General features: G+C 39.4%; 1 protein-coding gene across 2 annotated transcripts in view; it reads left to right on the plus strand.

The window, feature by feature from the left end:
- The window catches only part of CLTC (clathrin heavy chain), a 52,753-nt gene that overhangs the window by 25,236 nt on the left and 8,880 nt on the right, over positions 1-18,637 (plus strand). For both annotated transcript variants that reach the window (XM_074974701.1, XM_074974702.1), the window contains exons 7-29: positions 1,769-1,966; positions 3,209-3,409; positions 4,509-4,661; positions 5,205-5,327; positions 5,807-5,944; positions 6,531-6,695; positions 6,867-7,047; positions 8,703-8,866; positions 10,800-10,925; positions 11,698-11,840; positions 12,357-12,591; positions 13,172-13,294; positions 13,418-13,563; positions 13,849-14,032; positions 14,585-14,777; positions 15,451-15,608; positions 15,930-16,094; positions 16,292-16,399; positions 16,596-16,763; positions 17,133-17,282; positions 17,735-17,866; positions 18,059-18,169; positions 18,449-18,619. In XM_074974701.1, the coding sequence (XP_074830802.1) occupies positions 1,769-1,966; positions 3,209-3,409; positions 4,509-4,661; positions 5,205-5,327; positions 5,807-5,944; positions 6,531-6,695; positions 6,867-7,047; positions 8,703-8,866; positions 10,800-10,925; positions 11,698-11,840; positions 12,357-12,591; positions 13,172-13,294; positions 13,418-13,563; positions 13,849-14,032; positions 14,585-14,777; positions 15,451-15,608; positions 15,930-16,094; positions 16,292-16,399; positions 16,596-16,763; positions 17,133-17,282; positions 17,735-17,866; positions 18,059-18,169; positions 18,449-18,619 (3,636 nt within the window). The remainder of the gene's footprint in view (positions 1-1,768; positions 1,967-3,208; positions 3,410-4,508; positions 4,662-5,204; positions 5,328-5,806; positions 5,945-6,530; positions 6,696-6,866; positions 7,048-8,702; positions 8,867-10,799; positions 10,926-11,697; positions 11,841-12,356; positions 12,592-13,171; positions 13,295-13,417; positions 13,564-13,848; positions 14,033-14,584; positions 14,778-15,450; positions 15,609-15,929; positions 16,095-16,291; positions 16,400-16,595; positions 16,764-17,132; positions 17,283-17,734; positions 17,867-18,058; positions 18,170-18,448; positions 18,620-18,637) is intronic.

Here is an 18,637-nt window from a genome sequence, read left to right on the forward strand (position 1 = left end):
AACTTGTGGAAGGGCTACTTGCTGGTGTAAGAATCCCTTTATTCCACCTAGCTGAACTCTTAAATATTCTACTTTTTTTTTAAAGTAGAAAGGTGACCTATATCAATAGTTAACATGAGCGGCTGCCAGTGCTGTCCTTGAGAGTCCAGATCTTCTATAAGGGTGGTAAAAATCTTACTACAAAACAAGGAAGTTCTCTGAGATAGATCAGGCTCTTTAGGAAAAACTTGTATAAATGCTTTCAGTTCAAAAGGTTAGTGCTGCATTCCTGCTATATGGTGCTAAAATGCAGAAACTCTTAAGAACGCACTGTTTAAACAAAAACCATCAACATGGTAGAATAGGATCTCATCCTAGAATTCCTCAAACTTGATACCAGTGTTTGTAGAATTACTTTAGGAGAATCTGTTTAATCCCACAATCATATTTGGTATTCATAACTTCTCCCTCAGATTGTCTAATGTTCCTGTAAGATACTACAAGAATTCTCCTGGCAACAATGAGTGGGGAACTTTAGTCATTACAACATCTGAATCACAAATTGCTTTTTGTCCTTGTACATACTAGCACACGATCTGCAGTGCTAATGAAGCTGAGTGCATTCTAGTGAGTGGGAGTAGCTTGTATCTCTGTAACTAGCAAAATCTAGTCTCTGTTCATCTGTAAATATTCAATATTGGCCCTATTTCCAATTAGGAGTAGGTATAGAATGGAGATGGTGAACACTGTTGCATGTAGGAAGTGAAATTGATACTGATTTTGGTTTTGTGCCATAGCGGTGGTCTGTGCAACCTTAGATATAGGTTCAACTCTTTTTTTTCAGGCTTTTGTGTTAAGAATACTGTTTTTAGGTGGCTTTCTGAACCCTTGAAAGGAACAGACAGTATGTCAGGTCAGTGACTCTTGCAGATGAATGGAAGCAGTTGAGTCTCTGAAAAGAGAAATGTGTGATGGAGAATTTGAAGTCTCCTGCAAATATAAAAGTGCAGAGGAGAAGAACTATCTTAATCAGAGAAATATGTGGGGTGGGCTGGCTTCTAAACTCTCATGGATAAAGACTGAGGATGTTCCCTTCAGGGTTTCTTATAGCAGCTAATATCCAATAGAATTTTGGAAGGAGAGACTTGCTAACTAAGCAGTAATTCCGCAATTTTTCAATGCTATTCAATATTCCAGTGCTGTGCATAAAGTAAACTACTGGTTCTGAAACGTAGGCTCTGTCTGGAAACCTGAGATCTTAATGTTTGGATAGGGAAACATCTTGTGAACTTGACATAGCAGGCAGCCAATATATTCAACTTTGCAATTTCAGGAGAAAACTCAGTTCAACATTTGAAAAGTTATTAAACCCTAATTCATGTGGTGTTTACTCTATAATTCTTCTGGGAATAAAAATTAATGAAAAGAGATGGTAGGGACTTAATGTGTAACTTAGTGTCCAACCCTTTTGTCAGTGAAGGAATTGTTCCGTGGTGGTGAATTCAACTGTAAGACCAAGCTTCAGAGCTTGTCCTGCAGAAATAGCTTACCACAGTGGCAAATACTTCCTGATATTCAGCCTAAATATTCCTCTGCTTAATCTAACCTGTTACTCCTACCTTCACCCTAAACACTTAATTTTTTTTTTTTTTGTTGTGGCACTATTGAAAATGTTTGCGGAATGCATCTACTCTGAGCACCTGGTATGCCTTATCTATCTTGCAGCCTGAAGATGCACAGATTGTAAATGTCCCTTTTTTTTTTCTCTCCTCCTTTAAATCCAATTCAGGTGCTCTCAGTATGTGTAGAGGAAGAGAACATAATTCCTTACATCACTAACGTGCTGCAAAATCCTGACCTGGCTTTGCGAATGGCTGTCCGCAACAATCTGGCAGGAGCGGAGGAACTCTTTGCCCGAAAATTCAACGCACTGTTTGCCCAGGGAAACTACTCAGAGGCAGCAAAAGTGGCAGCAAATGCACCAAAGGTATAAAGCGTTGCTAAACAGTGTTTATCAAAGCTAGAAATAAACAGTTAATCACATTCTTAACCTTTGTAAGGTTAGGTCCTCATCTGAGATGTGCACTCAAGTGTTAGCAGGATCAGTATTTTACTCTTGGAAGTAGCACTACTGAAATGGCTTGAACAGGTGTGTTCACCAAAGCAATGTGCTAGGATAGAACTCTTTTTAATGGAACTGTTCTTACTGCAGCAGTGCACACAAATAAGGTCAGGCCTTCAGACAGACAAAATTGAAGGAACAAAGATAGGTGGGGAGAATAGTTCAAGATGCAAGCATAATAATTCAGATGAAAGTTGATATTGTAACTACGTGGGGTTTTTATTAAACAATCTTGCAGGATGAGAGGGGCACTAGTGGGGCTTAAAGAAAAGGATTATGGGAGTAAAAGCCTGGGTGTAAAATGAGATTGAGCTTGGGCATCTGAACCTTTACGGTGGTAAGAGATGGGATAAGGGAGAAAACCAGCAGCAGAAGAGAATATCCAGAGTCCACGTGAAATCTGAAAAGTCAAAGGATGTGAAGGCTAGGACTATAACAGGGTTTAAAAGAGAACTGGATAAATTCATGGAGGTTAAGTCTGTTAATGGCTATTAGCCAGGGTGGGTAAGGAATGGTGTCCCTAGTCTCTGTTAGAGGGTGGAGATGGATGGCAGGAAAGAAATCACTTGATCATTACCTGTTTAGGTTCACTCCCTCTGGGGCACCTGGCATTGGCCACTGTCAGCAGACAGGATACTGAGCTGGATGGACTTTTGGTCTGACCCAGTATGGCCATTCTTATGTTCCCCTCATGGCAGTAGCTGTTTGAACTACCTCTCCCATGGTGTTAATCATTCCTTTGAAGCCCAGTTGTGCCTGCCCTGCATACAGAACAGCTGCATTGCTTCTAGAATTTGGGTTTCTTACTGTCCGTTATCAGGACAATAAAGGGATGTGTACAAAACTGTCGCAAACTAAGGTTGAAACTTTAACGCTAACGTATTTTATACCAGTGCTGGGCTGGTACCAGAGCATACACAGGGTCACAACTGAAGAGTTAAGTGGCACTCGTTAGTGTAGCTGCTAACCAGAGTAGGTGAAGAAATAGTTCCTACATATGCAAAGAATTGTCTGATCAGACAACATACAGTCCTGAGTGACTTTTTTAAAATTAGTTTTCAGTAATGGAGCTGGTGAATAAAATGCATCCTCTAACCTTTTTTTAAGGGAATCCTGCGTACTCCAGACACCATACGCCGGTTCCAGAGTGTTCAAGCACAGCCAGGTCAGACTTCTCCCTTACTCCAGTACTTTGGAATTCTACTAGACCAAGGTCAGCTGAACAAATATGAATCCTTGGAACTCTGCAGGCCAGTGCTTCAGCAGGGACGCAAACAGCTTCTGGAGAAATGGTTAAAAGAGGATAAGGTAAAGCTGCAATGCATGTCGTTTTTTTAATATAATTTTGGGTAATCTCTACTAGTAGCAGCCATGTCATGGGCACTGCAAGGACTAAGACCTATATCCTGTACAAAAATCAGTAATGTGACTTATGTGCATTGTCATCTTTGTGGGATAGATGTCTTGTAGTGGAATCAAGTGGGTTTTTTTGTTTTCCCCTTGAATATAGACCTAGCAAGTGCTTCAGTGTAACATACATCTCCATGATGCTTTTACATTAATCTACTACCCACTGACTGATGCACTGACAACTGTGTTAACTTCCCAAGACACTGTGCTAAGTCAAGGCAGGAGTGTGTGTTAGGAGTGTCCCTTCAGAGATTTCAGTCTTCCCTATTTCTGAAGAAACCTTTTTTATTCAAGTCCCTTGTCATGCTTACTGTGACTCATCCCATGCTGTGGGCAGGGACACTTTTTTTTTTGAGCCACTCCTTAATTAGCTGGAGGGAGATGACATTACAAATGATGTAAGCCAGTCCTTCTCACAATGCTGAACAAGTATACTCTTGCCCCAATTTAGAAGAATCAGAACAAGAATTTTAATGCAGACATAGTGGATCATTGCCAGTTGGTCTCTAGTCTGACTCTATCAACTGGGATTTTTATGTAAATCTCACAAGGTGCTGTTAACCAAACCTGGAGGATAGAGGGAATAAAATCCAAACAAAGGCAAACTGAAAAATGATCCAATTTACACTGAAGAAATAAAACAAGGATACGCAAGTGTCCCTTAATCTTATCATAGTTTGAGATTTAAGGAATGTAGCCCTTTGTATTGCTGCCACCACAGATGTAGGGTACAACCTGAAATATTTTTGTAAAGCTAAATCTCGTAATAACTTTGGCCCATGAACAATGACAAGCTAGGATGCATCTTTCATAAAGCGATTTAGACTGTTAAGTCCACAGTTACTGGAAAATACTTTGACATCTTCTCAACCTGGTGTGTGTATGTAATCCCAGCACTGTACCATGAATACTCTTTAAACCTAGAATATGTAATCTACCTTCATCCAGTCTATATTTATTAAAATGAGTTGTTCTTAACTATATTCTTTCTAAACAGTTGGAGTGTTCAGAGGAATTAGGAGATCTAGTGAAGTCTGTGGACCCTACCCTGGCACTTAGTGTCTATCTAAGAGCTAATGTTCCTAACAAGGTCATTCAATGTTTTGCTGAAACAGGACAAGTCCAGAAGATTGTTCTGTATGCTAAGAAGGTGAGGCTGTGCTAACTACATATAGATAACATTTGCATTTGAAATTGTAAACCTTACTGAATTCAGGAGCATAAATTAAGGGGAAGTACTTTGGATTTAAGAGACTACTTTTAGCATATTTTAGAACTTTTTTGTTTTGTTAGTCACATAGCTTTTTTTTTTTTTTACAATTGTATCATAGTGGCACAAATGTGTTAATCTCATAGGATACCTATTTTTCTAGAACATTTAGCTAAATATGAATATTGCATTCAAGACCATCCTTTTAATTAATTTAAAAACTTGCACTTTGGCATACTACTTAAAGGGGGTGTGTGATACTCCTGAGTTAAAATCTTGACTGAGCCACTGACTCATCTTGGGCAACAGCTCTATGCTTGTCTACCCATTTACCCACACAGATACCCAAATGAGCGCAGATTCTTCATGTACAAGAACTGATTCCTGATGCTTTCATGTAGCTGCTCCTTGGCTCTGTATCTGTTGAGACTTATTTAGCTTCTCTTGAAGCACTAACACTTTTTATTATGGCTACTCTTACAGGTTGGGTATACTCCAGATTGGATTTTCCTGCTGAGGAATGTAATGCGAATCAGCCCTGACCAAGGACAGCAGTTTGCTCAAATGCTAGTTCAGGATGAAGAACCTCTTGCAGATATCACACAAGTAATAACTTTAAATATCTTGCAAATCTTAAGACTGTTAAGCAAATGAGTTGGGATTCATGCCTACCACTTAAAGCTGCCAGTGGAGAAAGGGTATTAAATTGTCTCCTGAAGATGTGGCTTTTCAAAATTAATTTTTTCTAACACTGAAAAGCAATTTAAATTGGTAAGCTAAGCTTGTTTCAGCAGTGTTTCCAAGGAAGTGATAGCTCAGGTACTTGGCTCTGCCTTGTGAGGTTTCAAGCATAACCTGTTAATTGAACTTCCTCATCCTCATGAGGAGGCAATCCTACTATTACAAGAACACGAAACAAGTGCTCTCATTGACGGACTGGGATAATGCTAGTAAAATCAAACTAGATCTTGTGACTGCATCTAAACTTTCATATTTAAAAGTAAACTTGTTAACGTCTCGAAATGGAACCTTTTCACTGAAACTAGTACTGCAGTTCCAAAATAGTACACTTCTTTTTTTTGCAGATAGTGGATGTGTTTATGGAGTACAACCTAATTCAGCAGTGTACTGCCTTCTTGCTGGATGCATTGAAGAATAACCGCCCTTCTGAGGGTCCCCTGCAAACACGTTTACTTGAGATGAATCTCATGCATGCACCTCAGGTATGTCTTATAGATGTCCTCAAACTGACAGTTGATCAGGTTTTTGTATCTTGTAACCAAACTTCCATCAGCATAGGTATGAAAAATTTTAGAAGATATTATAGTAGTTTAGCTTAATATCTGACTAGATACACCTTAAAGTCAATAAAAATGAGTATAACTTTGCCAAGAACTAATTATTTCAAAAGCGGTTTTTGTTCCCAGTCAGATATTAAGCTAGGATCTACATATTTCAGGTCTAACAACTTCCTTGTTTATACTGTGCCATAATATTAAATATAAAGTTAAGCCAACAACCCTTTGTCCTCTCCACCCCATTTCCCCCTCCCCCCCCCCCCCCAAAAAAAAAATCTGGGTCTGGCTCCAAAGTTCATGCCTAGGAACCTACCATTAACCCTGGCTCTAATTCTAGTATCTTAAGTGACCTCTTTAAAATAGTCATGGGATCTTCTGTAGTTCAAGATTTCATTCTGATTTGGGTTAGTAATAATTTATTGTAGTTCTCCTGATGAGTCGTATGCAGAATCTAATGTACAAACTCCAGAACTAGAATAAACCCAGTCTTGTTCCAACTGTCCCTTTATAGGTTGCAGATGCTATCTTGGGAAACCAGATGTTTACTCACTATGACCGGGCTCACATTGCACAGCTGTGTGAGAAAGCTGGCCTGCTGCAGAGAGCATTAGAACACTTCACTGACTTGTATGATATCAAGCGTGCAGTAGTTCACACTCATCTTCTCAACCCTGAGGTACAGAATCCAAAATCTTGTAGAGGTTTGGCTAGCTTACCTTCCAGGATCTTAAAATTATCACACTTCAAGCAGTGTATCTTTCAAATTACAATATTTATGCAGCTTTAAAATTGGTGCTTAACATTTTTATATGGAGAATCTTTTGTAATGATCTTCCTATCTCTCTAGTGGCTGGTGAATTATTTTGGCTCCCTATCAGTAGAAGACTCTCTGGAGTGTCTGCGTGCCATGCTTTCTGCTAACATTCGTCAAAACCTGCAGATTTGTGTTCAGGTAGCTTCAAAATATCATGAACAGCTGTCAACACAGTCACTTATTGAGCTGTTTGAGTCTTTTAAGAGCTTTGAAGGTAAGATGCAATAGGAATACTTTGTTTAGCATTACTTCACTTTCTTAAACATAATCTATTGCAGATGTAATAGTCTGTATGCTAGTGTGCATAGGAGTGCTGAGTCCATTTGACAACCTGATAGATATTAGGAAGTTTCACTTTATAGGGCTTGTCTGACCCTCCAAAAGCAACAGTTTGAGAAGTTGGTCTAAATCCTACCATTTTGACTACTTCACTGTCCAATTGCACTCCTGCCAGGAAACTCTTGGGTAAACTATTAAGTGTTTAGTAGATTCTTGGTGGAGGCCTTTTAGAACAGACTGATAAAAGGATCTCCATGGGGGAAAAGGGCAACGTGTGTCTGCATCAGAAACTTGTATACTTAAGAAAGCTGGCAGCTACTTCTCACTTTTTTTATGCTTTTCTAAACTCTGCTGGTGGCTACTCATATTTAGAGCTTAGTTCTGTATACTTGTATCTCCTCTACACCCACCCTCTTGTTGGCTAGTTCAGCCATTCCCCATTCATTTGTCAGTCCTTTCTTACTGAACTCTATCTACTTTCAGCATCTGTACAGGAAAAAAGATAGCCTAAATTGCTTAAGTGGTACTGCAGATTTTGAACAGGCCAACATGCCAATGGACAATGGGATCTGGAGTTCGGATAGGAATAGATGGAGACAATAGCCCTTGGAAAGCTTTTCTTTCCAACTTTTTGTATAAGGGAACATCTTGCCTTTGTTATAGGTGAACAGGGTCCCCTTTCAAAGCTGCTTTCTGTATAAAAAGCCTGTAGCTAAACAGCATTGTCAAAAACTCACTATCAAGCATTAGCCTTTTGGCCATTTATTTCAGTGAGACTTCAGGAAAGTGATTGTTCAGGAATGCTTCTCTGACATGGCAGTTGCTTTACACATGTAATTACTTGACCTTAATCCTATTTTTGTGTGGCCTGTAGCAAGCTATCACCGCTCTGCATTTGTGGGCAGTGAAGTAAGGAGTGTTAACAGTTGGCATAGCAGGATCAAACTTTGTGCAAGAGAGATTAGATACATGGAAAACTGAGCTAGCTGAATGCTGCACACTTATTTATGTGTACCTACCAGGGAGCATCTTAGAAGCAGAGCTGCTGAATACTTTTCCAAAGTGTGCCATGTATTCTATCCTCTCAACCATATGGGGAAATTAGAAATGGAAGTGAATGGCAGTTTCAGTTGGCCTGCTTGCACCATGATTCAGCTACAGCTTGATTGTACAGGACCACTGACTGCCCAAAATGAAGGAAGGAGTGAGTTTACCTAGCCAGACTGGACTATAAATCTTCAGTTACTTGCCCAGAGCAGATGGACTTGTATAACATATGCAGAGGGAGAGGGATGATTTGTGACTTTGCTATTGCTTGCATTGCTCCAAAGACATGGAGCTTAAACTATCTTCTGTGCATGCTTTCTCTGTCACTGAAGAGATTACAGTACTGCACGTCAGCTACAATTCCACTTCTGTGTGGTGTTCCCCTGTTTAGTTTCTCCAGTTCAAATATGTCTTAGGCATCCTATGGCTACTTTGCTGCAGTCTGAGACTTATGAGAAGTCCTTTGTGCAAGCTGTCACATAATCAACTTGATTTTTTATTTGGTATGAAGACTATTCATATTGAGTCTTTGTTTCCCTTAAGGTCTATTTTATTTCTTGGGCTCAATTGTAAACTTCAGCCAGGACCCAGATGTGCACTTCAAATATATCCAAGCTGCATGCAAGACAGGGCAAATTAAAGAAGTGGAAAGAATCTGCAGAGAAAGCAATTGCTATGATCCAGAACGTGTTAAAAACTTCCTCAAGGTAAAGAGTTGACTAGCATTGCAGTATTTTCTATTTTGCAGCAGGATTGCTTGTTACTTATCACTACTTAGTGGTGTACCCTAGTGGGAGTGGATGTCTTGAGAACAGGCGGTCTGGATTGCACATAGACCTATGAAAGTCCAAAACAGTTCTTAATCTCTTTAAGCAGTTTCTAATATGGAGACTGTCTGGAATATAGGAAAGATGAATGCCGTTCCTCAGGCCACATGTGCATCCGTAAGTCAGCAGAAATTACCTGTATTGGAGGATACTGCTGAGCCAATCTGTTCCCTAGCATCTTAGAGTTGGACACCATTGAATAAACAAACAGTCATAACTGGAACATATGATGCCAGTTGGATTTAATTACGTGAGCTATGAATGGAAAAAGTTCTAGAAGTCACCTGTTAAGTCTTTTTTTTTTTTTTCTTTTTCCCACACTAATAAATGCTGTAATCTCAAACCCCACTTCAGTTTTACTACTACAGGATAGCTGTTCTGTGAAAATAACTATTAGAGAATTAGTGGTATCCATAACATGCTCTACTGATGTCAGATCTTCAGGTTTGAGGCTGGAAAGATACCATGTATGAAGTTGAAAATCAGTAGCCAGTTGGCATTGTTACACTGTCTATGGCCATGTCAGTCAATACAACTACTAAGGTTGTTTCTAAACACACTTGCCAGAGAATCAGCCTTTATCTGGGAACATTTCCTGCCTTCATGCTTTGTCCTGGTTGTATAGCCATTTCATGGTGTGTGACAGCAAAATCTGTTAAATAGCATAATACACCTATTGCTGTTTAACACTTCTCTCATCTGTCACGTAGAAAACTTTGTTTTAATGTCCCAGAAAATAAACTCTAAGGAAAAAAGTTGCTGCTATTGGGGGAAGATTTTTTGTGTGTATAACTCAGCAGGTCTTTCTGTTTACAACAAATTATCCTCAATGAATGGTTACTGTCAACAAATTCCTGATGGAAGCTGTTGTTTTTTGTGCTGTTCCTTGTGTCTGTGGAATGTGCAGGACATGTACCAGGTAAATCCCCCGGATTAGGTCTCCCAGTCTAACTCCTTCAGTGTCAATTTGTATGTAGAATTACATTCTGGGATGTGCATGTTAAACAGCTTTCAGTAGCTGGGTCTGACAAGGTTGATTCTTCAGGGTACTCTAAATGTACAGTATTTGGCTGCACTTTAGCTTATTTAGACATGTTGCCTTTTGCCAGATTTTGGGGCATTCATTCCCAAAGGTCTTTGGACATGCAGACTACTGATGCACGCTCTGATTTTTTTGACCTCTGCAGTCACAAGTCAGTGATTCAACAGTGCAGTAGTTTGGTAGGTTCTTAAGATAGATGTGACCCTGCATGGGTATCCTAGTTAAATTCAGAAACAGTGGGTTCCTTGGGGATACTAGAAATGCTTCAGATTAAGGTGTGAGGTGAGAAACTAGCTCAAATCATGCATATCTGGTCATCTCACACATGACTGAGACCACATCATCCTTAAAATGGTTTTGTTAGATTCCTGTTGCGATCCCAGAGTGTTAATCCTGCACACTGAACACCAGTGGCAGTTCACAAATGCTGAAGTATAGCTTAGGTTTGTAATACTCGTTGTCCTGTGTTGTAAAATTGTTTTTTGTAGATGTGGGTGTGCCAAAGACCAGTGACTGACATTTCAGATGGTTTTTTGCTCTAGGTATTATAAACAGGTGTAAACCTTGACAATTCACTGTGTGTATGGCTTCAAAGAAGTGGGAACAGTAACATGCTGTCAGGTAAATTAGTTTAGGAAACCAAAACAGCTGAGATTTAAAAACAGTAAACTATCTCTGATCAGACTGGTCTCCTCAAACTTGCCTCATTTATCAACTTTCTCCAGTTTTTAAGTAGTAATTCATATTTCTGCTTTTTTTTTTCCTTTGCAGGAAGCAAAACTGACTGACCAGTTACCACTGATCATTGTATGTGATCGCTTTGACTTTGTCCATGACCTTGTGCTGTACCTGTATAGAAATAACCTCCAAAAATATATTGAGATTTACGTACAGAAGGTGAGAGTCAGATGTCCAGGGGGACTTAAAAGCCTTCTGTCCAAATGGCTTAATATGGTCTCATCCACTTTCTTTTCACAAGGATGGTCATGGCTACCAATGCATGCGATACCAATACCACACAATTCATAATCTAAATCACTTCAAACAAATCAACTTGGAAGCTTGCTATCCATCTTGGAGAGGATGTTAACCATGTAACTTTCTTTGTGCTCTCAACAAATAGCTATATAATTTTCAGAACACAAGTGGTCCTTCTCCTAAGTGATTGGTTCTGCTTCTGGCCACCTTATTAGTGAAAACAGACCCTTTTCTGGGAAGGAGGGTTCAACCTCCAAAACATTTTTACTTGATTCTTCATTATTTATTCCTTCTGTTTGTACAACAAACGATTCCCTCTCCATGAAAGCTAGTACAGCTGCTGCGTTTGAGGGGAATGCCACAATGGCCTAAAACACCTTTTCTTTCCCCATAAGAATGAGAATAGCACATTATAGTTCACCTATTTATCCTTGTTGCTGAAGTCTGAGGAAGGTGTAAGTTCTTGTCAATCTTCACATGATTGAGAAATCCATAGTATCTGCCTCAACCAGTCATGGTCTTCAGGAGCTTGTGTGAGCCCAGGTAGGGAAAAGAAGCAGGCCCACTTGAAGTTGAACAATATTCTAGCAATTCTCATACATGCAAATGGATTCTCAGGGAAGGAACATACAATCACTCCATGGTTGGTACTCCAATTTGTCACTTTAGTAAAGTGTTCTTGTTGCCCTAGGTGAATCCAAGCCGTCTGCCTGTTGTCATTGGGGGACTGCTTGATGTGGATTGTTCTGAAGATGTGATAAAGAACTTGATCCTTGTTGTGAGAGGTCAATTCTCCACTGATGAGCTTGTTGCAGAAGTAGAAAAAAGAAACAGGTATCCCACTCCACAAATAACCATCTCTGTACATGCTTCTGATTAGAGCTAATGTTTCTAACTTTAGTAATTTCTGATTGTTAGTTTGTGGTTAAAGCTTAGGGTCTGTCTGTAAAGGAAAAAGGGTGTAGACCTTCATTAGGCTATGGTTTTATTACAGTGATTTAAATGATAAAAGACAAATTTATAGCCTTGTGACAAGTTTCTCCCTTAGTTTCCAGTAGTGTCCTGTATGGAACACTGGGGGGGGGGGCGCTAATGGAAAAGAATAGAGCTTTAATTGTAGACTCTTGAGGTGCATCTGGATGCTTTGATGGCATTGCAACTAAGACTTAATGGAGGTGGCTTTTGGTTTTTGGCATTCAACTAACTTGATAGCTTTCAATAAAGAAATTTTGAGAGAGAAATACACACAATGGTAGGAGGATGAGTAATGCCTTCAGGAAGAAACTGGGGAGGTCTCCGGGTTGGGTAGATCCTGCAGGCTTGTTAATAAAACTAATATATTTGTTCTAGGCTAAAACTGCTCCTTCCATGGTTAGAAGCAAGAATTCATGAGGGTTGTGAGGAACCTGCTACTCATAATGCACTGGCCAAAATCTACATAGACAGCAACAACAACCCAGAAAGATTTCTGCGTGAGAATCCCTACTATGACAGTCGTGTTGTGGGGAAGTACTGTGAGAAGAGAGACCCTCATTTGGCATGTGTGGCTTATGAGCGTGGGCAGTGTGACTTGGAGCTTATTAATGTGCGTATATCCAGTGAGTTCAGGGAAAATGGGGTGGAATCACCCACAAATTAAAAAAAAAAAAAAACTATTTGATCTTGGGGAAGAGATTTATGCAGTACTGCAACAAACAGCTGCTTTTGCAGCAGAAGTTAAAAGTGGGAATTAACTGGCATAAGTATAGCACCATGACTTTTTTTTAAAAGGCATGTCCCTGTTAGATTACTCTTTCTTCTAAATGAAACTCCTCTTCCAAGGATCTGGTCCAAATTTGAAAGCAGTGAGATTACTTTGAATTTCCACAGTGACTGTGTTGTGGAAAGTCCTCCTCCAATTTCTGATATAAATCTTGAAATGAGCTTTACTTACTGTCAAATTCACACCACATAATTAGAAGTTAACTTGTTTGTCTTCCCAGTCCCAAGATTTGGAGATTTAGAAAAATCAGTGTCTCCTTGGTATGTTTCACCCTGGCTTAGCACAGGGGGCTGGACTAGATGATCTCTTGAGGTCCCTTCCATCCTCACATTTCTGTGAATCTGTACAGATTTGCTTTAAGTAATTTCAGATGACTTCACTTATCTACCTTTTTGTCACTTAGGTATGCAATGAAAACTCCCTCTTCAAGAGCCTCTCACGTTACTTAGTTCGCCGTAAGGATCCTGAATTGTGGGGGAGTGTACTGCTGGAAAGCAATCCTTACAGAAGACCACTTATTGACCAGGTATAGTCTCCCTCAAACTTCCTATTACTTTTAACATAATGACAGAACTAGCTATAATTGAAGGTGAAGTATTTGCAACTTGCTGACTATAGCTTATCCATGGCTTGACTCTTCTGTCTCTAGGTTGTGCAGACTGCACTGTCTGAGACGCAGGACCCTGAAGAAGTGTCCGTTACTGTAAAAGCTTTCATGACTGCTGATCTTCCCAATGAGCTCATTGAACTGCTGGAGAAAATAGTTCTTGATAACTCTGTGTTCAGTGAACACAGGTGGGTAAAAAGTTCTAAACCATATATAGGCAGCTACAACAGACTTCACTGAAGCGGTCTAGCTCTGGGCTAAGGCTTGCTGCAGTAAAAATTCCAGCTGCTTTGGGGAGTAAACATAATTTTGGGTAGCTGCTAAAGTTCACTCTTTGGTTTGGGGATGAGAGTTTAGGATGAGGGCCTTGGATTTGAGTTTCATACAGTATTCACCTCTAACAATAGCCAGTGATTTTTAATCTGAAGTAACTGACTCAGCACTCACTAATTGCTTTGTCTGTTTCTTACTAGGAACCTGCAAAACCTCCTTATTCTCACAGCTATTAAAGCTGACCGTACTCGTGTCATGGAATATATCAACCGTCTGGATAATTATGATGCTCCAGATATTGCTAACATTGCTATCAGTAATGAGCTTTTTGAGGAGGCTTTTGCCATCTTCAGGAAATTTGATGTCAACACCTCAGCTGTGCAGGTATCATAAATTCTAGTCTGATTCTACAATTAGGAAATCTTTAAGCTTTTGAGACAGCATAAAAGCCTGAATAGCAGAGTGTGCTCCTGGCTCTGCTGATGTGTGCTTTTTTTTTTTTTTTTAAAGTGGACTACCAGCAGTAGCATCTCCTTCCAAAGATGACAGGACAGTCTGCTTCCTGGCTTATCTAGTTTCTCTCTCAACTGCTGAAATTTTGCCTCTATTTTGATTATACAAACCTTGAGTGTTTGAAGTAAAAGCTACACAGCTGAGTTTAGACTTTAACCATATTCTACTTAAGCATTCTTAGGCTTGCCCCTTCAGACTTTCTTGCAGAAAGTGGAAGAGAAGTAAGCAGTTCTTGGAAGAGTCATGCTGAGCATTAGCAAGACTGGCTCTCAAAGAACCAAAAACAAATCTTGATTACTTCCTGGTCTAAAGAAGAAAACAGAACTAATGGGTTGAGTGCAACTCATTAGTTCTCTGGAAACTTAAGACTAATGTGTGTTTTTTTCTGTACTGATGGTGACTGACATGCTACCATTTCCTCAGGTATTGATTGAACACATTGGAAACCTGGATCGTGCCTATGAATTTGCTGAACGCTGCAATGAGCCTGCTGTGTGGAGTCAGCTTGCTAAAGCCCAGCTTCAGAAAGGGATGGTAAAAGAAGCAATTGACTCCTACATTAAAGCAGATGATCCTTCCTCCTACATGGAAGTTGTTCAAGCTGCCAATGCTAGCGGTAGGATTTTCAGTTTTTGTTTAACTGAATCTTCTGTGCTGTTCTGGTACGTTCGGATATCTGAAGTTTAACCAAAGCATGTCATTTAAATGACTACAACAGCTGATGCTACAATCTGAAACTCTTACCTGCTAGTGTTACGGGTAGCACTAAATTCTGCTGAACTAGAAAATGTTCGATCTTGTATCTCATAATACTAAAATGATCAAAGGTCAAAACTCAGGTTGACAGCATTCCTCAAATATGGTTGATCAAATGAATATATATCACTGCTAGCTCCTCTGTAGTTCTTGCTGCCCTCTCTTGGTCAGCTGTTCTAGCTGCAGAGTTAAATTTTCACTAGGCTTCTGAATTCCACGTAGTGAGAACGCTTTTTAACAACTCTAATGACAGTAAAGTAAAATGCAAGTTAACTGATAGAGCTTTAAATGTTTCCTGTAGTAAAGGGGCAACAATTAACTCAGATCATTATAGTCTCTAGCATGAGAGGCTGGCCACTCATAATGGCAAACTCTCTTGCCTTGGTCCTGGCTAAAGTAATGTTTGCTACCTACAGAAATTATCATTGTAAAACTAACTTAACAGAGCAAACTTCTAGTCCTGTTCACTCTCAAACTATAGGTGATTCAATCATGAAAAGTTACCATTGTTAATGTGAAGTTGCTTCACCTAGGGAACTGGGAAGAGCTGGTGAAATACCTACAGATGGCACGCAAAAAAGCACGAGAGTCCTATGTGGAGACTGAACTCATTTTTGCTCTTGCTAAAACAAATCGTCTAGCTGAGCTGGAAGAATTCATAAATGGACCTAATAATGCTCATATACAGCAAGTGAGTTTCTGCTCTTGGTTCCCTAGCTGTCATAGTAATAGGATTTTGGGGTTCAGCCAGTAAGAATGCCAAGCTTTGGCCTGCCAAGAATTTATTGGGTTTAATGTAATGTAGTTCTTCAAGAAGTCTAATAAAATACAAAAAACTTGAGGCAGAGTTCACTTTTGTCTAATAGCTTTAGACATACTAGCTAGTGGCTAGAGCTTCCTGAGACTTCAGAATGGATCTAATTTTAGAAATCCTTTAAAATCAGTTTCACTATAAAATTCTATTAAGTTCTTGTGGCTAGTCTTGAAGACTAATGTTCCAACTTAATCTTAGGTTGGTGATCGCTGCTATGATGAGAAGATGTATGATGCTGCTAAGCTATTGTATAACAACGTGTCAAATTTTGGCCGTTTGGCATCCACATTGGTTCACCTAGGTGAATACCAAGCAGCTGTTGACGGTGCTCGGAAAGCAAACAGCACTCGAACATGGAAAGAGGTAAATTACCCTGTCTTACGAGTTCAGCTCAGTAAAATATCAAAAGAGGTTGCCTCGGAGATTATATTTAATCTTACCAACAGTGTTTCTTAAATCCTAATATACCTATGTTGACAGGATTCTTCGGTATACAATTGGATAGAGCTGTGCTTTTTCATAAACTGGACAAAACTTAATTGTTATCACCTGAATTTCAGGTTTGCTTTGCATGTGTTGATGGGAAAGAGTTCCGTCTAGCCCAGATGTGTGGACTTCATATCGTAGTGCATGCAGATGAATTGGAAGAGCTCATCAACTATTACCAGGTAATGATGAGGACATGTACTAGATACTCCTAATTCTGAGGCTACTGAAAGCATCAACCAAAATATGCCTGCACAGATGCTACTGTAACTCGGTGTTACAGGATCACCTTTGCTTCAAACTTGGCATGCTGTCTCTTATCCATTTAGTACCTGACTTCTTGGTACAGCTGGTCTTTAACTGTACCTGTCTCTTAAGGATCGTGGATACTTTGAAGAGCTGATAACTATGTTGGAAGCAGCACTGGGACTTGAGCGTGCCCACATGGGAATGTTTACAGAGCTAGCAATTCTCTACTCCAAATTCAAACCCCAGAAGATGAGGGAGCACTTGGAACTATTCTGGTCCAGAGTCAACATTCCCAAGGTAACAGTCTCAACCTATGTGAGGTGTATTTTTAAACCGTTCTGGATAGCATGTAGAACAGTTTGTTGCATAAACTAAATTTTAATGAAATTACAAGATTTTTCACACTTAATAAAACCACCTGATCTATTAAGCTTCAACACTAACAAAATACCAAGATAAAAGTAAATCAGTGCTCTGGAGTTAACTGATGGATTTCAAAGCTGAAAGAGTGCTGAAAGCTATTGATGACCAACCACTGGTTGAAAACCACTAACCTGTGTTATGCAGGAGGTCAGATTAGATTAGATTATCATAATGGCCCCTTATGGCCTTAATTTTTTTTTGCTCTATTAAACTTGTATTTAAACACTTACATTCTGTGTATAGGTGCTAAGAGCTGCAGAACAAGCCCATCTTTGGGCAGAGCTGGTGTTCTTGTATGATAAATATGAAGAGTATGATAATGCCATCATCACAATGATGAATCACCCAACAGATGCATGGAAAGAAGGACAGTTCAAAGATATCATCACTAAGGTACTGCCTGATCTGATGTGAGAAATGCCTCTTTAAAGGCAACACTGTTCTGCATGTTTGATTTGTATTCTAGCAAATGGCCTCCTGATTAGAAGCTATCCTAGCTTAAACTGGTACTAGTTTCAGCATAATGTTTTTCTCCTCTACGTCACTATCTTAAGCTTATGGCAGGGATCCTGGATATATGGTAAAATACCAAGTAGACTTACAATGCCACAAATGATTGGATTATCCTTTGAAGGTTTATATTTAATCAAATACCACAAAATAAACTGAGCAAATCTGAAATCTCTAAAGCAAAATTTCTTAATGCTGGCAGACATGCTTCAGGTAACTTAAGGGTCTTATTTTCATTAGAGGTAATGAACCAGAAAAATCCATGCAGAAATACATAAACACCATGAAACAAGTATGTAAAAGATCTATTAAATGATCGTCTGTGCTGTCTCTAGGTGGCCAATGTGGAGCTGTATTATAAAGCAATCCAGTTTTATTTGGAATTTAAACCCCTGTTGCTCAATGATCTGTTGATGGTGCTGTCTCCCCGGCTGGATCATACTCGTGCTGTAAACTTCTTCAGTAAGGTAACTGGTTTTTATTTTCCTATAATTATGAAAGACTTTACAAGTGGAGATGAAGCATTTGGCTACATCTAAAGGTTTACAACTCCAGTTGAGTAAATGACAGTGAATGTATCTGCAACGGACATCTGTAAGCTTATGGTGTACTATATTGTTATATTCAGGATTCTCATGTCAAAACTTCTTCTCTTAAAGGCTAAACAGCTTCCACTTGTTAAACCCTACTTGCGCTCAGTTCAAAACCACAACAACAAATCAGTGAATGAGTCTCTGAATAATCTCTTCATTATAGAAGAAGACTATCAGGTAGGCTTTTAAAAAAAAAAAAAAAAAAAAAAAAAAAATTGCCCTTGTTTAAAACACCTTTCTTTTGTGCATGCTAATTGGTAGAGATAGCTAATTGGTATAACTATGCATCCATTATCTGCAGTAACAAACTGCAGGATTACTTAAGATCTGAAAATAGACTCAAAAGTTTGAACAAAGGAACTCTGCAAACAGCTCAAGTGGTATCTAAAATGTATACTGGTTGACCCTTTCTGGAACAGGAGCACTGAGGTTTGACTCCATTCTATTCCAATTCAGGCTCTTAGGACATCTATAGATGCCTATGACAACTTTGACAACATCTCCCTTGCTCAGCGTTTGGAGAAGCACGAGCTGATTGAGTTCAGAAGAATTGCTGCATATCTCTTTAAAGGCAACAATCGCTGGAAACAGAGTGTAGAACTTTGCAAGAAAGACAGACTATACAAGGTAACAGACTGGAATATA

Source organism: Natator depressus, chromosome 17, assembly GCF_965152275.1.
Source record: "Natator depressus isolate rNatDep1 chromosome 17, rNatDep2.hap1, whole genome shotgun sequence".
Classification (NCBI taxonomy): domain Eukaryota; kingdom Metazoa; phylum Chordata; order Testudines; family Cheloniidae; genus Natator; species Natator depressus.